The 25495-nt window shown below is 39.8% G+C and overlaps 1 protein-coding gene across 2 annotated transcripts in view; it reads left to right on the top strand.

The window, feature by feature from the left end:
* Positions 1–25495, top strand: part of CPA6 (carboxypeptidase A6) — an 87518-nt gene that overhangs the window by 23584 nt on the left and 38439 nt on the right. For both annotated transcript variants that reach the window (XM_039550112.1, XM_039550111.1), the window contains exon 2: positions 14700–14775. In XM_039550112.1, coding sequence (XP_039406046.1) covers positions 14700–14775 — 76 coding nt within the window. The remainder of the gene's footprint in view (positions 1–14699; positions 14776–25495) is intronic.

Below are 25495 nucleotides of genomic sequence, written 5' to 3'. Positions count from 1 at the left end.
TCAAGGAGCCTTCCCCTGGATGGCTCTATCTTAGTTTACAGAATGTGTTCTGGAGAGGACCTTGGGGTCTGGTGCACATTAACCCCCACCTACGAAGCTTCTAAAATGTTGAGTCTCCTAGCTGAACAAACAAGTCTAAGAATGCAGGCAAAAAACATTAAGAATACAGAAGTTGTAAAAAAGGTATAACAGGGGTATAAAAGAAAAGGCAAAAAATCATCATGGCATCACAAGCACCTGCTGGAAGACAGCTACTCATGATGTGCTTTGCCAAGACACCTGCCTAAGGCTGTTGTTTTTACAAAGTGCTCCCTCTCAGCAGTTCAGAATTTGATTTTGTGGCTGGTCTATTAATGAACTCATGTTGGTAGAAAGGGCAATGTTTTCTGGTGTGCCTACAAACATCATCTCCCATGTGTCTTCAGACTGCCATAATACAATAAAATCACTCTGTCTATTCACAGCACCCTGGTAGAAGGTGTGGGAGGGTTACAGCACTGCTCAGGGAAGACCTGTGGAATTGGCCTCCTTTTCAATTGTGTTGAAATTGTGACAAACTCAATAGGTGCAGTTAAGCTGAACTATTCTCTAAACCACAAGCAGAATTTCCACTTTTTTGCTTAGAGAATTCTTACTGTGGCATCCTCTGAGGTCAGGGTATTAGCAAACTAAGAGGCACAGAAGTTTCTGTAGAATTCCAAGTTCTCCCACACAAATAACTATTAACACAATAAAGAAGTAAATCCCAAGCTTTCAATTCCAGATTTATGCAACATGTATCTCTAGTATTCCTTTCAGTCAGAAGTGATTTTGTAGACAACTGACACAGCTTTAATCTAGTGGAGAAAAGTTATTTCTCAAGCAGCTTATAAAAATGGCAAAATATAATTGCGTTAATGGCTGGTGCAGCTGCCTTACAGGAGCTGTGTTCAGAGAATAAATAATTTCATTGCCACTAAAATATTTATATCCCTCCCCAAGCCTTCCATTTGATTTTGTTTTTCAAATGTTATTCTGCATTTGGTGTGCTTTTGTTTTCTTTGGCACTATAGGTATCATTTTTCAATGATAGGATAGCAGGTCAGTTTTCTGTAAGATACTCAGGACTGGTTTGAGGAACAAGAGGTAAAGAATTTGTTTTAGAAAATCCAGATCAAAGGAGAGTCAGATTGCATATATGCATATCAAGACCAAGTTCAAAGATTCAGATCCATCATATTATGCACAGCTATCTTGTTTGTATGTGTGGATGTGTTACAGTCTTCCTTCCCATCCATTCCTTGCTGTTAAGTGAGACTACAAACTTGCCATCTAGTATAAACCTGTTTAAATGTAGTATGCTGACATCTTTTTTATCAAGATGTGTAGCTGAGTGAGTGCAAGAACTGTGATGTATGTATTACAACATCATTAGGGATTAAGGATGTCTTATGTGCCTACACAATGCCTCTCACAAGAAAAGACTAAATACCACTTAAGAAATGCACTGCCCTAAGAAGCAGCTGTAGTCACATCATGAGCAGAGCTCTCTTGGGTCGCCTTTCATTTTCTGGGGAGCCAGGGCAGGAGGACCCTCCACTCTAATTCTTTCCCACCACATTATTCATCATTTTTGTGTGGTTTGAGATTTTTTAAGCTTTCACTTTTGACACCAAAAACCAAAACAGCCTGGACCATCTAAATATAGCAAAATATAAAATATATGGCAGCCTGTCTTAACAAGTAATTGGCCAGCACAAATGTCAGTCCTGCTGATTGCAGTGCTGCACGGGTAGTCTACCCCTGAGAAACCTTGTGCCAGGTTGGAACCTAAATTTATGGCTATAAAAATGCAGAAGGATAAAATGTAGTATCCTGATGGGCTAGACCAATGCAAAGGCATTGGGAGTCTTCCACAGCCTTTAGAAAGAGAGCTCCATGTCCAACAAAGTGAGTTTGGTTGTCTTTCACACCCCAGCTCCTAAATACAGCTGACCTGGGTATGTCTGAGAGGCCCCTGATAATACATAAAGCCACTTTGCTTTTAAAATAATGGGGGAAAACCCCAACAACAACAACCCCCTAACTTTTTCACTTCCCTAAAAAATAACTGAACAAAATCCATTATGTTCAAGATAGAGATTATCAAAGGAAAGGCACTTCTACATAGTTGTTGTGCTGATGTTCACAGCATTTAAAATAAGTAATGAAGAAGATAATTATGTTGATCACATCAAACACTTTTTGGATGCTTTTTTTTAATCTACTGATATATACAAATGCCTCCCCATATTCAGATCCTGCAGGCAATTAGTGTACTGTTAATTTTACTGACATATAAGGTGACTTGTTTATTCACATGTGGGTCCTAGATGTTGTTCCACATATATTTTCTGTCTTTATTCTTATCTCTCTTATCTATTCTTTTGACAAAACATTGATAGAAGTGCTGCAAGCAGTCATCTGAAGAGCTGCTGGCCTGTGAGCTGAGTGTGTCAGGGAGGGCTGGCAGCATGGGCTCTCCAGAGGGGCTGGGTCCTCCGTTTGGGCAGATTATCAAGTAACTCACATGGTATGAGAAACAAATGGATGTAACCTCTGCATTTCCAAACAAAAAGGCTCAAAGAAAAAAAAAAAAAAGTTACAGAGCCTGAAAACAGCTTAAATGCATGTATAAGCAAAAAGATTATAAATAACATCCATAAAGCTGCTTGGAGCAGCTGGAGAAGTGTTTTTCTTTTTCTGGGCTAAAATTGTCCCACCACAGAAGGTTTCTAAACCTTGTCTGTAAATTCATCACCATGGAAAAGTGGTCCTTAGGAAAGAACATTCTGTGAGTCATCATGAGCTTTCTCTTTGTAGTACTACATCTAGTTCCAAAGGGTTGTTTTGAACTCTCATATAAAAAAAAAAAAAATCTGGCCTTTATCCAAAACTTATAAAAATGTGAACATTACAAATCTGTTATATTTAGTAAAATAACACTTCTTATTGCAGGCACATGTATACTTAATTTGTTTATACTTAACAGGAAATCAGATTGATACCCGTAAGGAAAGGTGGGTCAGTAAATACACTGCAATTTGAAGTATATGTGGTACAGAATTGTAGCTGTACTTTTCAGTGCATAATTCTTTAAAGTGAAACAAAAAATTTTTCATGGAAATTATTTTTCTCTCCTTCTGCTTCACACATTTGGTTTCCATGTTCACTGAAAACGTAATTAAACATTTTTATTTTCAGATTTATTTCAAAAATTTTTTTGAAAGTTGATATAAAGACAACCCATTGCATTACTGAGCACCCAAAAACACTTCCAATTTTTTCAATACATTTTACTGAACAACACCTGACAGTGCTAAATGCAAAGTACATTTGTTTATATTGGCTACCCAACAGTGTAGGCTGCTTCCAGGGCACACTCAGACACTCCTCAGCAGTGTGCACCTTGCATCCTTTCACAGGGCAAAGATGGTTGAACTCAGTGCATTACGGTCACACAAGATTCAGCTGGAAGCCAGGATACATCTGGGCTGTGCATTAAACTGGGCAATACTCCCAGGTGCAGCTGTACCTTTGCAGTCTTACTGCTAGGTTTGTCTCACTGGTCTCTTTATTCAAGGCAGTTGGTAGAAAGCAAAAATGACACAATGTACCAGGGGTCATGGAGACCAACCATCCAGCATTTTTAATTCAAAGAATTTACCATACATCTCTGCTTTATATATATTGAATCTGTTCCTTTCCTGCAGTATCATTTCCCCTGGAGATATATCTTCCCCTGAAGATATTCTTCAGTACGGCCTGTTTGGAGAAAAATTTGTAAATACCATTTGACCTCAGGCTGGGTGTACAAGGTGTCCCTTTGCTGAGGGACTCTCCTCATTCCTGTTGTCAGGGACTGTAGTGGTTTGGTCCAACATACTCATTACTGTTTACCTTCTGTGATATAAGAATTAGGACAAAAGCAAAGCAGGCACAAAACTTGAAAGAATATAAAGAAGTTTATTAATAGACCTAAAAGAAGGGGAAAAAAAAATCATACCACACCTTCAGAACACTTCTACTCCCCCCACCTTCCTCCCTTCTGCCACTGACAATGTAAAAGACAACCTTTGAGATGTTCAGTCTGTTTACCAATTCCGTAATAGCCTTGTTCAGTTCATTTAGGAAGAGGAGTTTCTCTTGTTCATGCTATGGAGACCATCTCCACAAGAAATTCCCTCATGGCTTCAAGTATCACAAGGAGGCAGCCGCCTGGGTTGGTTTTGAGAGTCCAATCTGGAGCTACTGGGGTACCATTTTAAGGTTGAGCTGTTCAGAAACAAAAGTTCTCTTCACCCATCTCTGGGAGCATTTAATCTCTAAGAGTAGAGGCTCTCCTCCTTTCCTGGGAGACAAGGGTCCTCATCATCTTCATCTTTAGGACTGTCTCTGGGAGTATCTCTAGGAACAGAGGTTTTCTCCTTCCAATTGGAGCAAGAGTCCTCATCGCTTCCATCTCTCCCTGCTCAAACTTCTCATCAAATTACAGCTGCTTCAGCATTTGCTTATTCCAGCACAGGTGCTTTTGCTCACAAGTACAAGTTGAACGCTCCACTCCCCGTGCTTTCATGAAGTTACAATGGGTACTCTGATATATCACAGTCCATCACCACCATAGCTTTACAACAGAATTTCAGCTTTAAGCATCTCCTCTTTCTCCTCCCTCAGGATTTCAGCTCTTCTTTCTTTACTTAATGTCTGCAGCACTTACAGCACTAAAGGGTTAATCTCACCTGGGCCTTGCAGCTGGAATTTTGCTTATTGCTGTTGGTCACATGATCTTTTGCTGGACGGAGGTGCAGCTTTAGCTGAATCTCAGCTGCACTGGAGAGGAGGAGCCGGGCTGCTCTGTCTGCGCATAGCAGGACTGGGGGGGGGGGGGGGGGATCCCGCGGGTGGAACAGGGCCCATTGGCTCCAGGATGGCTGGCCTGGGCCCGCCAGGCCCTGTAGGGGCCCTGCAGCCACCTGTCCCAGCACCGGAAACGAGACAGTCCTCCCCCAGGCTTTGTCCATTCTAAAATGTGGACCACAGAGGCAGTCAAAATTTTAGGTGGCTTAAAAAATTGTCCATATTCAAACTAGCCAGCTGATAGGTTCTGTCAGGTCATAGAGGAGTTGTAAGCACCTCTTTGCAAGAACATCACTTCTGGGACTATGCTCGCTAACTCATGACAGGGACACTCTACCTGGACACAAAATATTGCACCTCAGGTCAACACTGTCACCTTGCTCATGTTCCTGTGGGGAAAATTAGAGGGCTTCTTGTGAGACTCTCGGTTGTGGCAGTATTTAGCAGCTAGCATCATGTGTAATTGTTTCTGGGCTTAGTGCTTGCAGATTTACAATTTCTTCTTCAAAATAGCATCCTAAATTGATGAACAGTTCAGCACCCAGATCTCTGTTATGCTTATCTGAAACAGAGGAATAGCTAATTGTACTGTAATGAAAAAAAATCCTGCTGTTTTTCTCTAGCTTAACGTAGCAAGACTCCATGGAAATCAATGGAATTGCACCAGCCTATTGCAGTAACACCAGCAAAAAGAGAATTTCCTTACAAGATTTTCCTCACTTTATTCAGTGAATTTGGTGTATTCCCCAGCTTTGAAATATATGGATCCTGTCCTTCTGCAAAACTGTGGAGAGGCATGTCCTCTTTGTCCTTTATTTGAATAGTGACACTAAATGTGTACTTTCCATGAATTAAAATATATAATCATTATGTAGAAGCAAACTAGGCAATAAATGATGATGGAAGGGTTTGGGGAAACTTAACATGCTACAGACATCTCATGCAGCAGTATTTCACACCATAACAGTTTTTTACTCCATAAATATTTTCATCTTTCTTGCTGTAACTTGCATAAATGAATAAATGCATAGAAAACACTAATGATAAGTCCTAAATTAAATCTAAGCTCACCATCTTGACATTTACTTTTTAAAATATGTATGAGGCAATTCCTCTGATCTCTTTTTTATACACTTACAAACACATGCTTACAAGTTATTTGTGTTTCAGGGCCAAGTACAGTAATGAGTAAAGGCTTCCTCCTGCTATTGCTGAAAGACTTTGTAAAGTCATGAGGGCTTGAGGATCAAGGTCTTAAATTGAGCTCAAGAGATTGCCTATCAGGAATAACCAAATGCTTCCAAACTTGGTCCCATTCAGCAGCAGGAATTGCTACATGCCTTTAACCCTCATTCTCTATGCTTTGAATTATCATTACCTACAAAAAATACAGTTTTTCTCTATTTCCAGTTATTTTCTGAAACTATTCATTCAAGAAAGGTTCAAGACATGTTAGAAAAACCTGATGGACTTAATGACTGAATTAAAAGAACTAGGGTGAAATGCAATAATTTAAGTTTAAGATCATGCATACAGGAATTCTCCCTGTTACTGCAAATCGTTGGGTTGGATCAAGGAGGAAAAAAATCAGCAATGTAGTATTCAGCCACAGGATGACTCTGATTTTCAGTGTGTTAGGACCATAAAATTGAGTTTGTATGAGATTTTTCAAAGGAGTAACAAAGCTTACACAGTGCTTTTGGTCCACATTCAGAAGCAGAAAACCAGGAAGAAGTGCAGAGAAGAGCTACAAAGACGTCTGATTTAATGATCTCCAGATATCTCATGAACCAAAATTATTCTCTTACTCTATTGAATTATTTCTCCAAAGATGGAAATCATTTTGGAATGAATACAGTACAAGAATTACATGTATTATAATGAGAGGAACAGAGTACTGTTAGAGAAGACCTGGTGGTCATAAGATCTTCCTCTTTGCTGTTAAAGGAAATTATTTAATAAATTCGGCACGTTTTTTTCTGGGCCACCTATAGGCATTCTGTTGAAATTAGAGGGGAGGAAAAAGAAATTTAAAATAAACACAGATTTAAGTGAAGATCATGACTTATGAAAATAAAAGTAAAAATTTCTTCTTTTCAGTTTTTCAAATATAATAGTATTATCTGCTCCTTGAAAAGAAGCCATCAAGGCAGATAAATTACATGCCCCATTCAGTGGTTGTCACACAGTTGGAAATGTGCAGGTATTTGACTGCAGTGGCAAGTCAAGGTCAAGTAAAACCATAATTCATAAAAAGTGGAGTACAGGTAGTTTTTGTTCTATAAATTAAGGATTTTCTGTGAACTTCAAACATTCAAAAGGAAGGGTTTACACTTGTGTGTGGTAAGCTATTTATTAGTTTCAGAAAAATAGCTATTTTACTTACTTCTGGGTATTTGGGATTTTTAATATAAACACACTTTTAAAAATATGGCAAATCAATTTTACCATGTTTTCCTCATGGTCGCACATACTAAACCTGGGCAATTTTATCAGAATACCACCAGTTTAAAATTTTCATGAAAGACTGTAGAAGACTGCTTTCATTGAAAATATACTTTGCGCTTTCCAGGTTTGTAGCTTGCCTGAACAACCAAAAAGGGGAGGGTTTTCCAACCTTTGAGCATATTTCACAATTTCATAGCTGTCTTCAGAATAAGAGAGCGTGGACATCTCTTGTTTGGACTCTTTGCTGTTATTTTACAAATATCAATACATTGAAAAAATTGGAGATGTGGAAAATATTAGATTATTTGAAAAAGAAAAGGGTTTTTTTCAACATCATTGAAGGCTGTAGAGTAAATGCAGAATGTTTCAAGACTTAAGAAGAGTTGTAGAATTTCGTTCTGTGGAAGCTGTATTTAGCACTTTCCATCTGTGGTCCCTGCCTTGCTCCCATTACCATAGCCATCAAGAAGCTTAAAAGCTGTGAGTTTATTTGTATCTCCATACTCTCACAAGTTTAAAGGATGAGATCATCCCTGTTTATAGGGGCGGGGAGCTGAACCGTGCTGCACTGTCAGCCGAGCATAGCTCTGCACCCCTGCCTGTCCATCGGGCTTTGCAGGCAGGTCTGAGATTTGCGCCCAGTCTCGGACTCAGGCTGAGTGCCAGGCTTTGGCAAGTACCTGTGCTTCAAGCACACCCACCACGACAGAGCCCAGAGTCTTGCTCAGGCCATTAGAACAGATGGGGAAGAGAGGGACCAGACAAACCAATCCACCATCAAATGTCTCTAACCAAATACAGAGTGTGTGGTTTTCACACGTGAATGGATATAGAGTATATGGATCTCAGTATAAGGAACCTTCTGCCAAGCCTGCACTGAATCTCACAGGCAGATGACCTGTGATTGTTTGTTCAAGGTCTTAAAGGAAGTTGGAGCACAAAAAGTTTAATGCAGCCCTCTACCACTGAACCATTTCCCCCTTCAGCCTTCTGCTCTTGGTATCTAAATTCTGTAACAACTTTCTTTCAGATTTGGTGTTCTTTCTTTCACTGAGGCCAAGAGCAAATCTGCTGCACAAAGTCCTGAGATACTTAGTTTGGATATAGTTGCTGCAGTTGTCTCAAAATGTACACAGGGCTTAGAATGAATTGAAGAAACTCTGAAGCTCAGAAAAGCCAGTGAGCTTCTGTGTGGACTTCCAACATGACAGGACCTGCAGGAATGTGCAGGCCATGGACTGGACTCTGGCCTGAAGTTGGGCTAAGTGATCCAAACATGGATAAATGATGGCACATGACATGAGAAATTGTTGGCTATGACAATGTGAGAAGCCGACAAAAAAATCAGATAGCACTGTGAAGGACAGCTAGATCTTGCAGGGGGTAAAGGAGGAGGTACTTGAGAAATGGTTGAATTTCACAGGTAATTGAAAGGGAGTACTGGGGACATTTTGTGGGCAACAATACCTAAGTAACCCTATCAGTGATATGTATGAAGCTGAGATTACCTAGAAATATCAAATTTGGGTACAGATATAGCAAAGCTGGGACCAGTTGGGGAAAAGTAATTAGGTCTAAGTTGTTTATTTGAGAGGAGATGGAGAGAGGAAGCAAGGTACAAGTGTGGTGAAAAAAGGGAGGGTCAAGAACAGGAAAAGGGATAAAATACATGCAGCTGATGTAATCAGATCTGTTCAGGGCACTGACTGGGTAGTAATCATTTGCTACAGCCTAATCAGGACATTACACTGATCTTGTCTGGCCACACCACACAAGTTCAACATGCCTCTGCAGTCAGGATGAAGAGGGAATATAAGGGGAAGATTTCCTGTTTGGGCAGAGGAGCACCCAGATGGCTAGATAAACACCCTGGTACTGCCAGGCCTATGCCAGGCCTGACAGCATCACCATCTACTCATCGCTTCCTTACAAAGCACGGAGCAACTCACCTTATTGCCATGAGCCATGGCAATAAAGAAATAGATGAGGTTATAGTGGAAGCTCTGTTCAATAATATGTTACCAGGATGATGGTGATCCTTTCTTTAAAAGTAGCAGTAGTTCATATAATGTGTCATTGGAAGGATCACATCCAAGTTAAAAAATCATCAGCTGTTTCATGCAAACATGTTATTACAATATGTTTCTTAGGAAGTTAATATGAATGAGTATACATGCTGTTTCATTTAAGCAGATTAATGCAGCCTCTCCCCTGGATCTTAACCCTGCACAGTTAGCACAGTATTTCCTTGTCATCTGGTTGCTTAATTTGGTCTATTTGTTTGTCTTAAGTGTGTATTGGTCTTGTTACTTCTTATTTTATTTTCTGCCCTGAATCACTGCCCTCTTTCTCTCTTCTGTTTGCACATGACTGGATGACACTTGATGAAGCAAGACAGCATTCATTACCATACACAGCTGGTTTTTCTTTTCTGAGACAGAGACATGCACTGAAGCAATTGGTTCCCACTAGTTGTGTTTAAGCTAGATGTCCCTATAGGCAGTGTTTATGAGACACTGAGGGACAGCTTTTATTGGAAAAGCATTGCTCCTTAGTCGGAATGAAAATGGGAATTTTTGCAGTTATCAACATTTCCATACCATGTGTCTGTGAAAAGAAGCTGTTCAAAGGAAGATGGCTAGTAATATAGCACAGCTTTAGTCTGTAAAGTTTCCTACTTGGTAAAGAAACCCTTTTTGCACCTGAAAAACATCCCTGAAACTCAGATATTCCGTGTCCAGGAGTTAGGATGTAAGCTCAGCTTCCCAAGAAGTCGTTTGTGCTATCCTGATAAATACAATGCAGTAACATACTTTGCCTTCTCAGCATTTCTGCCTACATTACCCAAGCAACTATTTTTCATTCAAAATTATAAACTAGCTAGCTCTTTCTTATACGAGGAATAGTATCAGTTTTCCTGCCTTAATAGGTAAAAGGCAGAAAATATATACATTGCTATCTGGACAATACAAATGGTGTTCTCTTCTGTTTGGATCAGCATCTGCTGTAATACAAAAAACCATAATGAAGGGCTCAGGAAGTTTTGTAAAGTTCCCTTTCCAGATGTCCCCACCAGGTCTCAGGAAGAAGCCCAGCCTTATTTATCTATCTTGATTTTGTAACAGTATTGAGTCACAGTTTAAACTCTTCATCCCAGTAACAGAGAGAGAGTAAAACATTAATGTTTTATTATTTCTTAACCTTTTGACTATCAGAGTTTAGTGGAGAAAAGGGAATGAAGCAATTGATCTTTCATCACAAATGATATCTGGTGGCATATTGGGAGTTGACGAGAGGCTTTCAAACTGTAGATATTTTCAGATGTGTCATTCAGCCTTAATGAACCACTGAAGTGCAGCAACTATGGCAGCTTGCTCTCAAGAACTGTAATCCCTCCTGTACCATTAGGAATGGATGCCTGTAAGTGGGGATTTATTTTCTTTCCTATTTTTTAGCATAGGTATTTGATTTATAGCATATCACTTCTTAAACTGTGGTTAAAATACTTGTAAAGCCTTTGTAAACATACTTTTATTAAATTCCATGGGAGAGCAGAGATCTGATTAAGGTTCCCATTAGTCAGGAGAATAAAACAATAAGAAGGATTTTCCTGAAGGAAATGAGGAATTTACATAAATGCAGTTCATGCCATGTGAGTTCATCAGGAAAGTTTCATGAGAGAGAACTGCTAATTCCATCAGTAAAGAAGTCGTAGATGTGCTGCAGAATAGTTTCTTTGGATCCATCTGGTCTGTTCAGAGATGAGTAAAACGATGAAGTAAATGGAAAAAAAACCTCAATGAAAAAGCCAAAGAAGTAAACCAAGAGGTTTTAGTCCCCATTGGCGTCAGGGAGTATCACCCTTTCCAGGGCCACGTAGAATATTCTGTGTTTCGAAAGCAGGTGTGTCATTTCTCATGCTGTTCCTGAAAAATATAAGGGGGTGATGAAGGGAAAAAAAAGTGTCATTGCATGTCAGTGCTGGCCAACAGCTGGTCACCCATTTTGCTCAGACATGAGGCTGTCCCTGGGGACATCAGCTGTCTGGCTTCTACTCTTTGCTCACCACGCTCATTCAGTCAGTACTTTTACTAAAGCTTGTGTTTTGCTCTTGGCAAAGGCTTTCAACTGTGTTTACACAAAATTCAAAAGATCTCTCTAAGTCCTAGCTTTAAATTCCATTAGCCTAATTGCTAGGGGTAAATTGAAAGTTTGTCATGGTGGATATAAATTTCTACATTAATTGATACAAAATATATCCCATCTTGCTGTTTGTTTAGAAGGTTTTAGAAATAGGCTTTAAAAAAAAGATTTAGAGGCATCATGGTTAGAAAAATAACCTTACCTGCATAAATCAGCAGACTGCTGACATATGTCTGCCGGCAACAAAACTTTCCCTAGACAGACACGATTACTTGCTTCTTTCTCCTCAACAGCTCAACATGAAGGATGGCAGGCAACCTCACCAGGGGATGGTCCTGAGTGTTTGGGGTGCAGCTGCCATTTATCAACCATATTAGTCCATGATCTGGTAGATTTTGTTGTTGGCTTTTAAATAGTGGGTAGGTTGCTGAATTTCTACCCTGAATTCCATGGTATTGCATAGTGTTCAAGGTAATCGTTCGATTTCTTTAATGTGAACTGTAACCAGAAAAACTATAAAGCTAAAAAAATTACCTTAGGACTATGGTTTTTGACTGGTAGACATCTGTAGTAAAGCTAGATTTGCAATCTGTGCTTTGTTGAAGTATGCATAATGATTATCCACTGGCTAGCCAGCCTGCAGAAGTGGGTGTTAGCAGATAGTTCTCAGGAATCCAGCGTATTCCTACATCTTGCATGCACAAAAATTGAAAGAGCCTTGCCATAATGGCTTCACCATCTTTTAATAAAATACTAAAATTACCAGGTATGCTAGACTGCTTGCTATGAGCTCTCTAGCAGCAGACCCAGCCACAGCTTGAGGCATTTCCCAACAATGTGTCAAGTGATCAATCTGTCACAGCACCAGTATTTTCCTCTTTAGGGCAGGTTTTTCATCACATTGGAAATGACAGAGTTGCTGAGCTAATTGAAGACAGTTTACAGTGATGTGTATTAATTCAAGACCATACCTAAGTGATATCCGTTCCTTCAAAATTCCATTACAGCTGTGTAACACATGCTTAGCTACTTATTTCATTAAAATCTGGTTTTTATATGTTGGTTGTACCAATCCTTCCAGACATGTCTGATGAATCTTTATTAGCTACATCAACTTCCTGGGCAATAATTACTTCTTTATTACTTCTTTATTATTTTCTTCTTAACAGCAGTTTAGTGCTTAGAAAGAAGTGAGTAATGGAAAAGAATATTACTGTTGTATGTATGATAAATTCAAAGCATCTATTTTCTTTTAAAAGATGCAGCAGTTGTAGTACTCTAAGAGATTTATTCCTTTCTGTGCAAGCTCCTTTACAGGAGGTTAAACTTGTCTTGGAAGCAAAGTAATTTCCCCTAAATTTTTTGGGCTGCCAAATTATAATGGGAGAGCTTTCAGGAATCTTTCTTCTTAGGCATAAACTATTTGTCCAGTAAAGTCAACAGCAGCCGAGGAGAATGGAATGAGGTCCACACCTCTGGGCACATCAGTGTTATTGCAGCAGGAACCTGGAGTCTAATTGGACCAAAGACTTAATGCCATGAAGGAGTTGGAAGGCTTGGGACCTGTCTACAGGGAAAACTCAGCAGGGGTGAGAACCGAAACTGGAGAGCTAAGACAGAACGAAGGATTAGAGGCTGACCAAGGGGAGCAAATGTTGACTGTAGAGAAAAGACTAAGAAAGAAGAGGGTGTAAGGGAAAATTATTTCCAGAAAGAGGTAAGCTATTTCAGAATTCAGAATTTATTAGCAGTGCTTTCTTCTGAAACACTTACTGGCAATATTTAATGCTTACCTACATATGCATTAAGGATTTTTGCAACAAAGGTGAGTCCTACCAGAGCTGTAGCTGCAGTTCACCAAAGGCAAGACCTAGTGCTTTGGAACAGCAGCAGCTTGGGATCCTTCCTAAAATGGTGAGCCAGCAAGGGCACACTCAGCAGTGCTGTTTCTAGTTGGCCAAATATCTTCTCAGCAGACTCAGAACCTTCAACAAAGTAGGAGAGCTCATGAGATATTTAAGGGACAAACCTCTCAATGTCAAGGGAAATTCTGCTGTGTGAAATTCCCAGATGATATAGAAATTGTAGGTCAATAAATTGTTTAAAAGGCATTCTGGCTAGTGGATGGAACTCTAGAAATACAGATATGCATGACCTCCAAGGTCTCTTGGAAGAGAAGTACTGGTTATCAAAAGTACAAATAAAAAACTCAAAATGTAGTAAAATGGCAGAATTCACATGGGGCACGTAAAGTTATTTCATCCTTCTTGTGTATGGCTGATATTTTAGTTACATGATCGTGCCCTCTATTTTCTGTGGTCTCCAGCATCCCATTGGTCATGACATAGATGGTGGTCGTTGAAGGGTCATTCAGTTTCTTGCTTCCTGTTTGCATAATTATGTTGAGGTCATGGAATCATAGAAAGGCTTGAGTTGGAAGGGACCTTAAAGGTCATCTAGTTCCAGCCCCCCCTGCCTGCAGGGGTACCTTTCACTAGAACAGGTTGTTCAGAGCCTCATCCAACCTGGCCTTAAACACTTCCAGGGATGAGGCATCCACAACTTCTCTGGGCAATAAGTTCTAGTGCTCCTCACAGCAAAGAATTTCTTCCTCGTATCTTACCTAAACTTACTCTACTTCAGTTTCTGTTAAAGAAAGTTAATAAAATTAGCTACTATTTTTTTTAGAACCTCCTGAGCATGTATGAGCAGCTATTTACTTCACAAAATTTGTGCAAGTTTTAATGGGTAAAGCAAAAGGCATGCCCTAATATGAAGATCACCTCTTTTCTCACATCAGCTCCTCTCTTTAATGCATGAGAACAATGAACTTTTCAAAGTCATTTGAGGGTTTAAACATGAAAAAGCAATGTATTTTACTTAATCTCATCCTCGGAAAGAGATTAATTACTTTGGAAAAAAAATAATTGCTTTGTTCTGAGGCATTTGTTCAGTATGGAAGATGTCAGCTTGAATGGTTTAACTTAGAAGGAATGAACAAAGCATTTACATAGAAATGGAAGGTCAAGCTGACACTGATCTGTAAAGAGCAAATAATTTCTATGGAAGTGCATAGTCCAGCAGCAAGCTCAGAAGCAGAGCTTCAGCTCACCCAACATTTCGCAGATGCTGAAAAAGAGCACAGTTGCAGTATCTATCTGAACCTAATTACTGTCCCATTGTACTGCTGCAAAGAGTCCTAAAGTGCCAATTCAATTTTCTGTTATTGGCAGTGATAAAGTCATACGAGTTGTTCCTGAGAGCGACAGGGAAACACAGATCCTGAGGGCTGCGTTCAACAGGCTTAAGGTGAGTTTCATTATTTTCATCTTCTTTTTCTGATCTTTTTTGAAGACTGTAGTGGGTTAACAAACTTACCTTTCATTTGGCACTTCAAATTATTTTATTATCTGGAAAGCAGTCTTTGCCCAATAAATTCCTAATTTACCAATAAAATAGCATATGAATTAGATTCATCATGCCTGACAAATTTAACAACACTTATTGCCTTAAAGTAATGGAGGTGCCACACTTGTAAATTTGCTTTCTTTGCTCTTCCACTTCTTGCTAGCATACATAGTTGCTTCATTATCTGCCCAATGGTGTTATTTAAAACACTGAGAAATTTAAAGTTGTGAACAAACAGAGGAATATGAAAAAGGAAGTGGCTTCAGTTTGAGAATCTCTCTGGCAGAATAACCTTCTAGTAGCAGTTGAGATAGTGTTTATGATACTCACTAGAAAGCTAAAATCTTTCTTCCCTGGCTTTTCCCTGCAAATATAAATGAAAAGCAGCGGTGCCACTGCAGCAGGGCAGCACAGGAGCACTCTGCATCATGCTGCTTTGCTGGCACAGCTTGTGAAGGCAGAGGCAGTCTTTCCACAGCAGTCTGGCCCACTGTCTCAGAGGATGGGCAGCACCTGTAAGCCAGGTCTATGGTCTGAAAAAAAGAACTGTACCATGAGCATGCACTGCCCCCAAGCACTATGGGAAAGGGATAAGCCTCATTAATAGTCAACAAAACACAGCCTAACTAGAGCAGAATCAGGGAAGTAACAACTTGATCACTGTTAAGTACCACAGTGTTTGGAGCATGTGCAAAAGCTTTGGGCTGCTCACTGCCTTCAACTCCAGCAAACTATTAGGCAGTCTGTGGTGTAATTCTGTCTCTATTGTTGAAATCTTACATAAATGATTGTGTTCTCTGTGACAAAAAAATGAAGGTGCATCTAATTTTCTAGTCCAATAGTTAACATCTGTGATATAAGTAAATCAAATCTCTGTCTGCATACCAAATAAAACAAAACAGAATGAAGATGTTAGGAGAGGTCTTACACCCTCCTGAAAAACATTCCATCTTTCAATTATGACAAAGCTTTCTTGCTACTTTTTTTTAAAGAAAGAGGACTGAGCTACCTTAGGTACCTTAGCCCAGGAGAGGGCTTACTGCTGTGAATACTCCAGCAGTCAAGACATTGACACCTCACTAGTCTTAAGTAAGAAAGCTGAGGCTGTCTCCATCACATCTGCATTTCTTAATGCTATGTTTGGTTAGTTTCCCATTAAAGATGCTATATTTTGTAACCCCCGTTCTCAAGACATCCAGCCTGTGCACGTGTTGCAGGAAAAATTTCAATGTTCAACAGAGGCCGTGTCATGATGCCATGGATTACCACACTTCGCACTGTAATGCCCAACTCTCCTAAAGAATATTGTCTTATGTTTGTTACTGCACTGCTTATTAAGGACCTGACCCTCACTGTGAATGCTACTGTAGCACACCAAAAAGGATACTTGTTTTACTCCCAATTAGGAAAAAAACCTAACCATAAAACCAAGCAATACATGTGGAAGCTGGGTTTTGCATTAATTTCTCCCCCCTGGATGTTGGAACATAAAGAGGGAGCACATGTGTTTTTTCCTTTCTCCTCATATTGTAAACCCTGCAAAGCAAAAGGGTTACTCACCTTCCTGTAACTGTTTCTCATTACAGAGCTCCCTTAGGCTCCCAGAAAGAAATCTCTTCACTCAATTCCATCAAAGTGGGAGCAGTAGAAACTTGAATAAATAATTGCATGCTGTAGCTCTGAGAGCAGGATAATAAAATTTTGGCAAACTGCATCAGAATCTGACTAGTTAATTAGAGAATGATTGATTCTGATGAGAAACTAAGCTGAGGAGGTTGAAATGAAGACTGAAAAAAGAGAAAGTATCGTGTCACCCAGTTTCATGAAGACAGGCTGGGTTTGGCTGCGTGTCAGGTCTTAGGGCTCTTCCATCTGCAGCTGCTTCACTGCCCATCTGCATGGGGTGGAAGAGACACCTCAGTGGATAACAAGTAACAGATATGTTTAACATTAAATTATCATATTTTGTCCCCTGTCCCGGTTTGAAATAAAAATCTCAAGTTATTCCCTCATGAAGAAGTCGATCAATAATGACACTCTTCAGAAGTGCCCAGTCCTTACAATACCAGCAAAAGTCAGTAGTGGCTGCAAGTCATCAGCCCCTCTGGAGAACCACGTATTTAGAGTTGTGCAATTTTTAAGTCTCCAAGTCAAGTTTCCCCTGTCCTTCTCCCTGCCCCCCACCCCCCAGACTTCCAGAGCTGAAATTCAATGGACAGTGGATTTATGCTCTGTTTTTTAAATATGACCCTTTAAGCACGATGTTGATTATGTGCTCAGGAGGAAATGGAAGACAGTGCACAAAAAAAAACCCCTCTGTAGTGCAAAGTAAGCTGCAAACAAACCCCAGATATAGTCCTGCTGCCATCTTAACACAGTATGCCTGACAAACAACAGGAATATGAGCAGGAGTGTCAACAGACGTACAAATTGCTGTAATTACAAAGACTGCATTTCAGATTTTTTCATTTTTGAGTCAGAAAACCAGAACTGGTTTGAGACATCTCCTTTGAATCTATTTTGGTTTGAGCAGTAAATGAATAGCAACCTGTTACATTACTCACACATTCTGTCCCTCAAGGGGGAAATCAAGATGGAACCAGGATCCTTTTGAGACAGTTTGGTTATGTTACTCAGTGTTGTGCAAAACTCAGTTTTCAACCTGAGTTATGATATGGCCTGATAGTATTCTCTACCATTGTCAGTATTATAACAAGAAAAGTCAATAAAAATAAAACTTATATCACTTCTGTTGTTAAATTGAGAAGAGTACATGCACTTGGGTTTCAATTCAGACATGTTTCTCTACCCTGGAAAACTGGTCTACTGGAGATGAGGTATATTTCAGAGGACCAAAAGTTACACTCTCTAGGGATGTCAGGATTAGTCCCCGTTAGTCAAGCAGGAATTGCAGTGCAAAAGTCATTTGGGGAGCCCAGTTTACCCCTGGTGTCATCCATGCACAACATAACTATTTTGAATAAATTCCCTGGACAGTGCAAGCACAGAGTAGATTCTGCAAAAATGGATTGTATGTTTGGTGCAGAATTTCCGTGCATAGAACAGACAGTGGTAATAGGGCAAAGGGAAGATAATCCCTCCTGTCACAGGCTTCCTCCTCACCGGGTCTGGTGGAGGGAGGTTTTCTAAAGACTTGGGGTGTTTTGTGTTCATTCCAGCCATTTCCTTCTGCCCTTAAACTTACACTTGTAAGGCAGAGTGACTTAGCTTTTTCTTCTGACCTACCTCTCATAATCCAAAGAATTATAAGAAAAACTCCTCTCTGTTCAGTTCAAATGACCCTATCCTTCTGAAGGGTGTTATCACAAAGAAGCTTGAAAAAATGATCCTGATGATCCTACTGCAAAGGCAATGTATTTTGGTGTCAGGCAGAGAATAAAGCAAATGCAAAGATACCCCTCCTTATTGCCTACTGATTTGGACAAAGAGAAAAGAACCAAGAAGAAAATAAATGGGCAGCGGAAAGAACAGCAATGTATTGTTTCCCTCATTTTGTTTTATATGCCAGTTTCTTAATTATTGTCCTTACCACTGATCTTCTTGAGTAGATTTTGTCATTTACAGTCTACTCTAGCTGTTTTCTTTCAGAAAGAAACACCAGGGCAGTGGGGAAGTAAGTGGTGAGAGCTCTGCCTTTTGCCATGCTGAAGCCAATGCCACAGAGGTCAGCAAGGTCCATCCCTTTTGGGAAAAGCACCAGACATAAAAGGAATACTTTCCTGAATGTGCATTTACAGAAACCTACACTGAGTCATCCTTGAAAGATCATCTTGGAATTGTCTCTATGTCTTGATGTATTTGAAGTCTCTTAGAGTATGTCCCCAGTGATTAACTTGGGCAGTGGCAGCCGAGCTAAAACATAACAGCAAAACTCATGTAAGAGTTTGAAGGACTACTTAGGGGTTTTCATCCACATGGAAACCTCTTGATCTCAAACAGGACTGCTCTTCTACCAATACCTGAGCTATAAGGTTAATTCACACACTATTACAGAAGGTGTAATCTCTAAGAACTTTATAAACCTAGTATCTGGAGCTCCTTAGGAGGGATATTTGCCCCCCTTTTTTTAAGGGAAAAGTCCATATAATACTTGGTGTAAATAATCCCTGAATTCTACCTGAAGTGTCTAGGCTCTGTACAGTATGAATGCCGTTGCCTATACTGAGTGAATAATGGATAATGAATGTTTCATTCCACACATTTCACTTTTGTTCCTGAATTGCCCAGTGGCAAATCACATTAGTCATAATCACTTGCTGAGTAATTTCCACAAATTAGTTTTGGTCTGTAGCTCCATTGCCCACAGTCCTTTGTTATTAATCATTTTTATAAACTGATTCCTTCACAGGCTGGTTTTGTTAACTTTTAGGTGACAGAATATTGCTTTTTTTCCCCTGTTGGGGTGGACATAGCATGTAGATCTGCACTGCCAGTAAAAATAGCCAGCCCTACAGATTAAAATTTTTCTGCAGTAAGTTCTGTAAAATTCCCTGAATGTGCATGTATTTAACCAATAAACTCAGCTACAGTAAAGAAGAAATATAGAAGGTAAATATACTGAGTCAGATCAGCTGCATTCCAGCCTCAAAGCAGCAGGAGGGGGGTCTGGCCCTGACCACTCTCGTCTCAGCCAGGCTGAGCAGAGTTCCCTGTGCCTCCCCACCAGCCCCCCACTCTAGGACTACATCTCTCCAGAGCAAGTTCTCAGGAAACTCTTGTGCACCATGCACTGCTGTGTATGCAACTGTTTCTTAGGGCAATATGTGTGTGAGGTCAGAAGAAATGTGGCAGGTGGGGAGCAGAGTCATGCTCTTTTTTGAGGCTGGGTTTCACTAAGTGACAGACGTAGTAGCAGCTGACAGATGCCATCAGTATGTATACAGCAGTATCTCTTGTCTCCAGCAAGTTCCTCCATTTTTCTTTCAGTTTCCGTGGGGAAGAAAAATAAGACCCTGGTAACTGTCCTACCAGCAGCACCACCCCACACCCTTAGACACTTTTGGCACAGACCTTGTGCCAAAGCCCACCGGGGTAGATGCAACAGGGAGTATGACAGGGATAAATGATGGTGGAGCTCCTCCTCTGACTTTCATGTAAGATGATAGTATGCAAGTATACTATACATGCATGACAAGTATATTGCATAGCAGTGCTGAGGAACATTTTCGTATGGTTGTGATGGACTAAAATGCAGCAAATTCTTTGACAGTTCAAGTGAAAATTTTTTATTTTTTAAATATTTCTTTATTGCTCATGGAATTATTTATTTTTCTAGCTATAGATCTGTCTATAGACAGTATATACTGTCCAGCTTTTAGACTGGCTGCTGCTGTAATGCCATCACAGGTGCCAGTCTTAAATTTTAGATTTTCTGTTGCAGTCCTTTGCTCTTATAAATAATTTCTCTTTTTAGAGATATGGTAAAAAATTTTAATCCTGACTTAGTGTTTAAGACCAGAAATATCTTTTTGCAGGTACACCATTCCACACTAATCATTTGCAAATTATTACAGTAATCAATAAATCAAAAAGAAATACTTAGGATGATAGTACCACAGTGACATGAATATTACTGCCCACACTCTGTCCCCCAAGACTCCTCTTGTCCATCTGCTGTCCCTCTGTTTTGTACACCTCTCCAATGACTGGCTATTTTCTCCTGCTCTTTCTTGTTCAGAAGACAATTTGAGGAGCCTGTTGCTGATTTATGAGCCCTTTCATGGTTTTAATTCTGTTGGACCTGACTGACAGAAACAAATGTCACATTCCCAAGTGCTTTGCAAAGAAATGGGGATTTTCGTGGGTCCTCAGACCCAGCAGATTCTGTTTATCTGCTCTGGAATTTTCCTTTGTAAGGGTTATTTTTGAAGCAGCACTTCCTTTGAGCCTTGACTGATAACTTCTACTCCATCGGTGGTCTACAAGCACTTTTTATCACATAACGTCTGACTGGGATCAGGACTGTTTGTATAGGTAGCAAAGAAGCCACTGCTCTGTGAACATTCCTGGCATAATAGAGTTAGATCACTCATTCTTCAGCAGTTTTTATAAAAGAAATTCCTGGGCACAGCCAGGCACTTCTTCAGCTTTGGGAGAAGCCAGCCTAGCAGGCCTTGAAGCCAGAACTCCATTCCCTTTTGTTTGTTTTCTAGTCCTTACAGCAGCTGCTTATCCATTGTAATCCCTGAATTGATCCTGTCATTGCAGTTCAGGGAATCAGAAAAAATGTCTCATAGGGGAAAAGGATCACTTGGCTATAAATCTGATAGTTTACACCTCCATAGGAAAATGTGATAAAAAGCCTTCAGAGGACAAAAGCCCATCTGAAAATGCAGTAAGAAAGTCTGTAAGCCCAAGTGGAGCTATTCTTATTTGCAGAAGGAAAGAACTAGCTCAGCAGCCAAGGCTGCATGCATTTTACTTTGCACCTACAGCAAATATATCTATATAGCCAGATGCTTTAGTTTTCAGTCTAAATTTTACCCTAGCTCATGGTTAGGGTTCCATTCAGATATTAGCATATTTCAGATACACAAGGAACATCAGGTGACAACAGAGGGTATTCATAGATATATCAAAATACATGTTTGGAAACCACTTGCCAGGATCAGAAGGAAAATGTTGTTGCAGAAAATCTTTAGTGGGAAAATACAAGATAGAACAGCATAACCCAGGTAGTAAGAGTATTGCTCTCACAAGGTGCAGAAAGCATGGACTTTCTGAGATGGAAGGAATCTGCTTCCTCTGAGGAAGTCTGAGCCTGAGCTCAACAAAGTCATCAGCACAGCCTCAGTGGGAGTAGAATCAGATCCAGGGCTTACTATTCCATTTCCATGCAGTGCAGCAGCAACTGCAATTTGAACCAAGCTATAAATAGTTTAATAATAAACAGAAGAAGGGTTTGGCCTTTTTTTTTTTTTTTAATGAGTCTGTTAAAGACTTTTTCACATCTTTAAAATATACTTAGCCCAGTGGCATCTGTACTTCTAAGAACAGATATTCAGTTACCATAAAATTGAGTACAAGTTTTATCTCAGTGACTCTCTTGAGGAATAGCTGACAGGTTCTTTTCAGTGTAGAGCCCTGTGTAAAATTATACCAGTGCAAATAGAATGGGAAGACCATTACTTCGTTATAGTTCCACAAAGATCCGCAAAACTCAAAACTTCAAGCTGTGTGTTGTTCATATTCTGTTCCTGTCAGTGTTATGGTTGCTGCAATCCCATGAATCGTTCCCCATTTATTGGCACAATTACTCTTACCAGCCTCGCTGAAAAGCAAATAAATACTGAAAAGTTAGAGCCAGTAAAATGTCTAGTGCACTCAGTCAGAAAGCTAAATTACTTTGCACTAGGACTGCATTGTAAGTCCTTTTAGAAAGCAAGGGAATTCCACATTGGATTTCCACTGGATAATTTTGCAGCACATAAAGGGCAGCTGAAGCAGATTGGCAGTTAGGACTGCCAATTAAGTTCCTTAATTGTCAGAAGCAAGTGAGAATGAAATCAGTCCTGGTCCTGAGATGTTTGCAAGGCTGAAGACATTAGAGATTAGCAGTTCTGCTCTTTCCAGGTGAACCACAGCACTGCTGTAGTTATGCAACAGTGTCAGAGTGAACAAGAGTCATTCTTCCTTGCTTCTTTCTCTTCAGATGTACCAACAGAGGTCTAAAATTCTGTTGCACACTGTACATGTGCATGCGAGGGGTGTTTGTACATACGTGTAAGTAACTGTGTTGCCCATGTATTATGTGATAAAACCTCGGGCAGTCAGACCCCTGACAACACCAATAAGACTAAAGTGGTTTCTACTTCTACACTCTGCCTTCTACTATTGGATTTCTAATTGAAGACATATCTAGTAACTTTCAGCACTGCTAAGGGTGTTTTTGTGTCTATACATGAGCATATGGATGTAAATGGGAAACCCACGTTTCCTGAAAGAGCCCGCAAGCAAACAGTACCCCTGCTTTCATTACTGACTGCACATTCCCTTTTACAAGAGGGTCAGAAATGCCAAGCCATTTCTACTGACAGCATCATAACAATAGTTATATTCTGAACTTTACAGTTGACAGCATTTCTCAAAGAAATCCATTCATAGTGATGTTAAGGACAAGTCCAGCTTTGGCACATGTATTGCTGGATACAACTCAGTAGGAATAAAAACTGCAATTGCTAGGTAATAAAACATATAACAAAATTTCTGTCTTCATGGCGAATAACACAGATAAATCATAAACTGTTTTCTCCAGATACTAAATGTAAGTTATGACAAAGTTATTCCAGTTATTTTCGTGACAAGCATCAATCATTTGATTGATTCATAATTGCCGACCTGATGAGAGCACTAAGCATCTTCCTTTCAGGTTAAATGGAAGAAGAAATGAAACATCTGCTTATGAAAAGGTAATGAGGGACAACTGGAAGCTACTGCCCAAGAAAATGGCTTTAATTACAAAGGCTGGACTAAGCCCCATGGTCTAAAGAAGATGGGGATTTATTTTTATTATTACTTGAATTTAAAAAAAAAAGACTGTGAGATTTATGCAGCCATGAGAGTGTTTGTGGGGAAAAGCAGGGAGACTTTTCTTCCCAGGCTTCCTTTCCATGGCATGGAATGAGCAGGAGGAAAAATGAACTAGTGAATTAAAAACTCCCTGTTCTGTTTTCTGTCTAGGCAGAGCAAAAGAGTTTTCTGTACACCATTTGTGATATGTAGGATTATACTAACAAAATGTTTGTATTCTTGGAAAATTATTTGCATAATTTTAACTTTGGAAGAAATTCTGAATTCTATTAGTTCAGCACCCAAATCTGTTTAAAATATTTGTCCCTTTGCCTTGTCCTGACTTTTCATCACTGTACTGATCAAAACCTAGAGACATGACTAGTGAGTTCAGTGTTGCTGTACCTTGGAAGGTGTCCAGGTAAGAGCTGATAGATTTATTTGAGCTGTCTTTAACACCTCAGTTTAAAGGAAAATTGCCTGCAAAGAAACCTGGCTTTCCTAAGCACAAACTGAACCACAGGGACTTTTATGGGACAAGTGAGGTTGAAAAAAGAAGAACAGGCAGTTTAAAAAGACTACTTATTATGTAGTCACAATTAATAAACTCTCACACTTTCTTTGTTAAATAAAGAAATAATGTGTTTAAATGTTTTGGAAAAAGAGACCAGTCTCTATGCTCTTACATACCATTTTTTCCTCATAGAAAGCAAGTCAGGATGCCCATGCTTCCAGTGATATTCTGGGAAAGAGCATTCACTGGGCATCTGGGGAGCCACCACTGTCCCTGAGAACAGGCACTCATGGCCACATTGAGTGACAGGTGCTTAGTAATTGGTCTCCTGGTCCCAACTCTGAACATGTTGAAAGACAGGAAAAGATGTGCAAATAAGAGTGTTCTGCAAAGGAGATGAGAATATTTAGGTTTGCAGACATGCTCTAAAGCATATTTCTTTTCCTCTAGCCTCAAGATACCAGATGAATTTTGAGGTTCAAATATTTGGCTGTATGCTCCGGGAGTTTTGTAGGATTTCTGCATCTCTTTGTTTTGTAGCTGGAGAATCTTCCTCCCACCTAGCAAATCCTACCACCCATACAGCAAACAGATATCTTTTGGCACTGACTGGTACTCCATAATACTGTATAAAGGCTCGTGTGTAGTGTGTGGGGGTAACAACACCCTGTCTCAGAGAGTGAAGAGGATAGGACAGTCATTACTTTCACTGCCACTCACTAGCCAGCAGAGCCCAGCATGGAAATCCAAGGCATATTTGAGAGAGGAATGATGTTGAAATAAGAGTGATAATTTCAATAAGACTCTCAGTATCTGTGGGAGATGCAGTGATAAAGTCTCCTGAAGATGACAGTGAGTAGAGGATAGTTGGACTTGCTCAGTCCAAACATGCTTGCTCTGAAATCCATCTTCTGTTTGTCAGTTTCCATGTACTTGTCACACCAAGGACAAGCTGACAGCTGCAATATAAATAAGATGTCTGTTGGAGAAACATGTTGCTTTTTATATGCTTTATTAGGCAAAATCCAGCCAGTGATTGAAGTGTTGTTCTGGACAGCACAGGTAACATCTCCCAGAGGAGCACTGACTGCTTCGTTTACATTGCAAAGGATGAGAAGTGGGAGTCAAAGGAAGCCAAACTACCCAAACAGGGAATTGGGATGAAGCAGAATGATTTGCATTCTAAATATAGGATTTTTTTGTCTCACTTCCAGGACAATGCCAGGAGTGAAATATTGCAGTTTCACTGAAAGAGTGTAGTGGCAATATGCCACTGATTTCATTAGTTAAAAGAAGATTGCTTCTGCTTTTGATATTCACTTGTAGCCAGTAATGTGAGGAACAATTAGAATACCTCAGAAATTAAAAATTCTGGTGATGTTATAGCTAATAGTGTGAATATTTGTTGGTTTATCTCCTCCATGGTAATGGAGAGTTTCACCAGAATAAATCCTGAGTAACTGTCAAGAACAAAGACAAGTTTCAGGTGTATATCAGTTGTGATTAGTTGGGGTTTTTTCTTCTATTGCAATTCTGTGTGCTTAGATATTGCAGTTGGCCAGGAGACACTTCACTTCA

The sequence above is a fragment of the Corvus cornix genome, chromosome 2, assembly GCF_000738735.6.
Source record: "Corvus cornix cornix isolate S_Up_H32 chromosome 2, ASM73873v5, whole genome shotgun sequence".
In the NCBI taxonomy this organism is placed as follows: Eukaryota; Metazoa; Chordata; class Aves; order Passeriformes; family Corvidae; genus Corvus; species Corvus cornix.
Note: the sequence above shows the minus strand (reverse complement) of the source record. Positions and strands in the feature narration are given on the sequence as shown.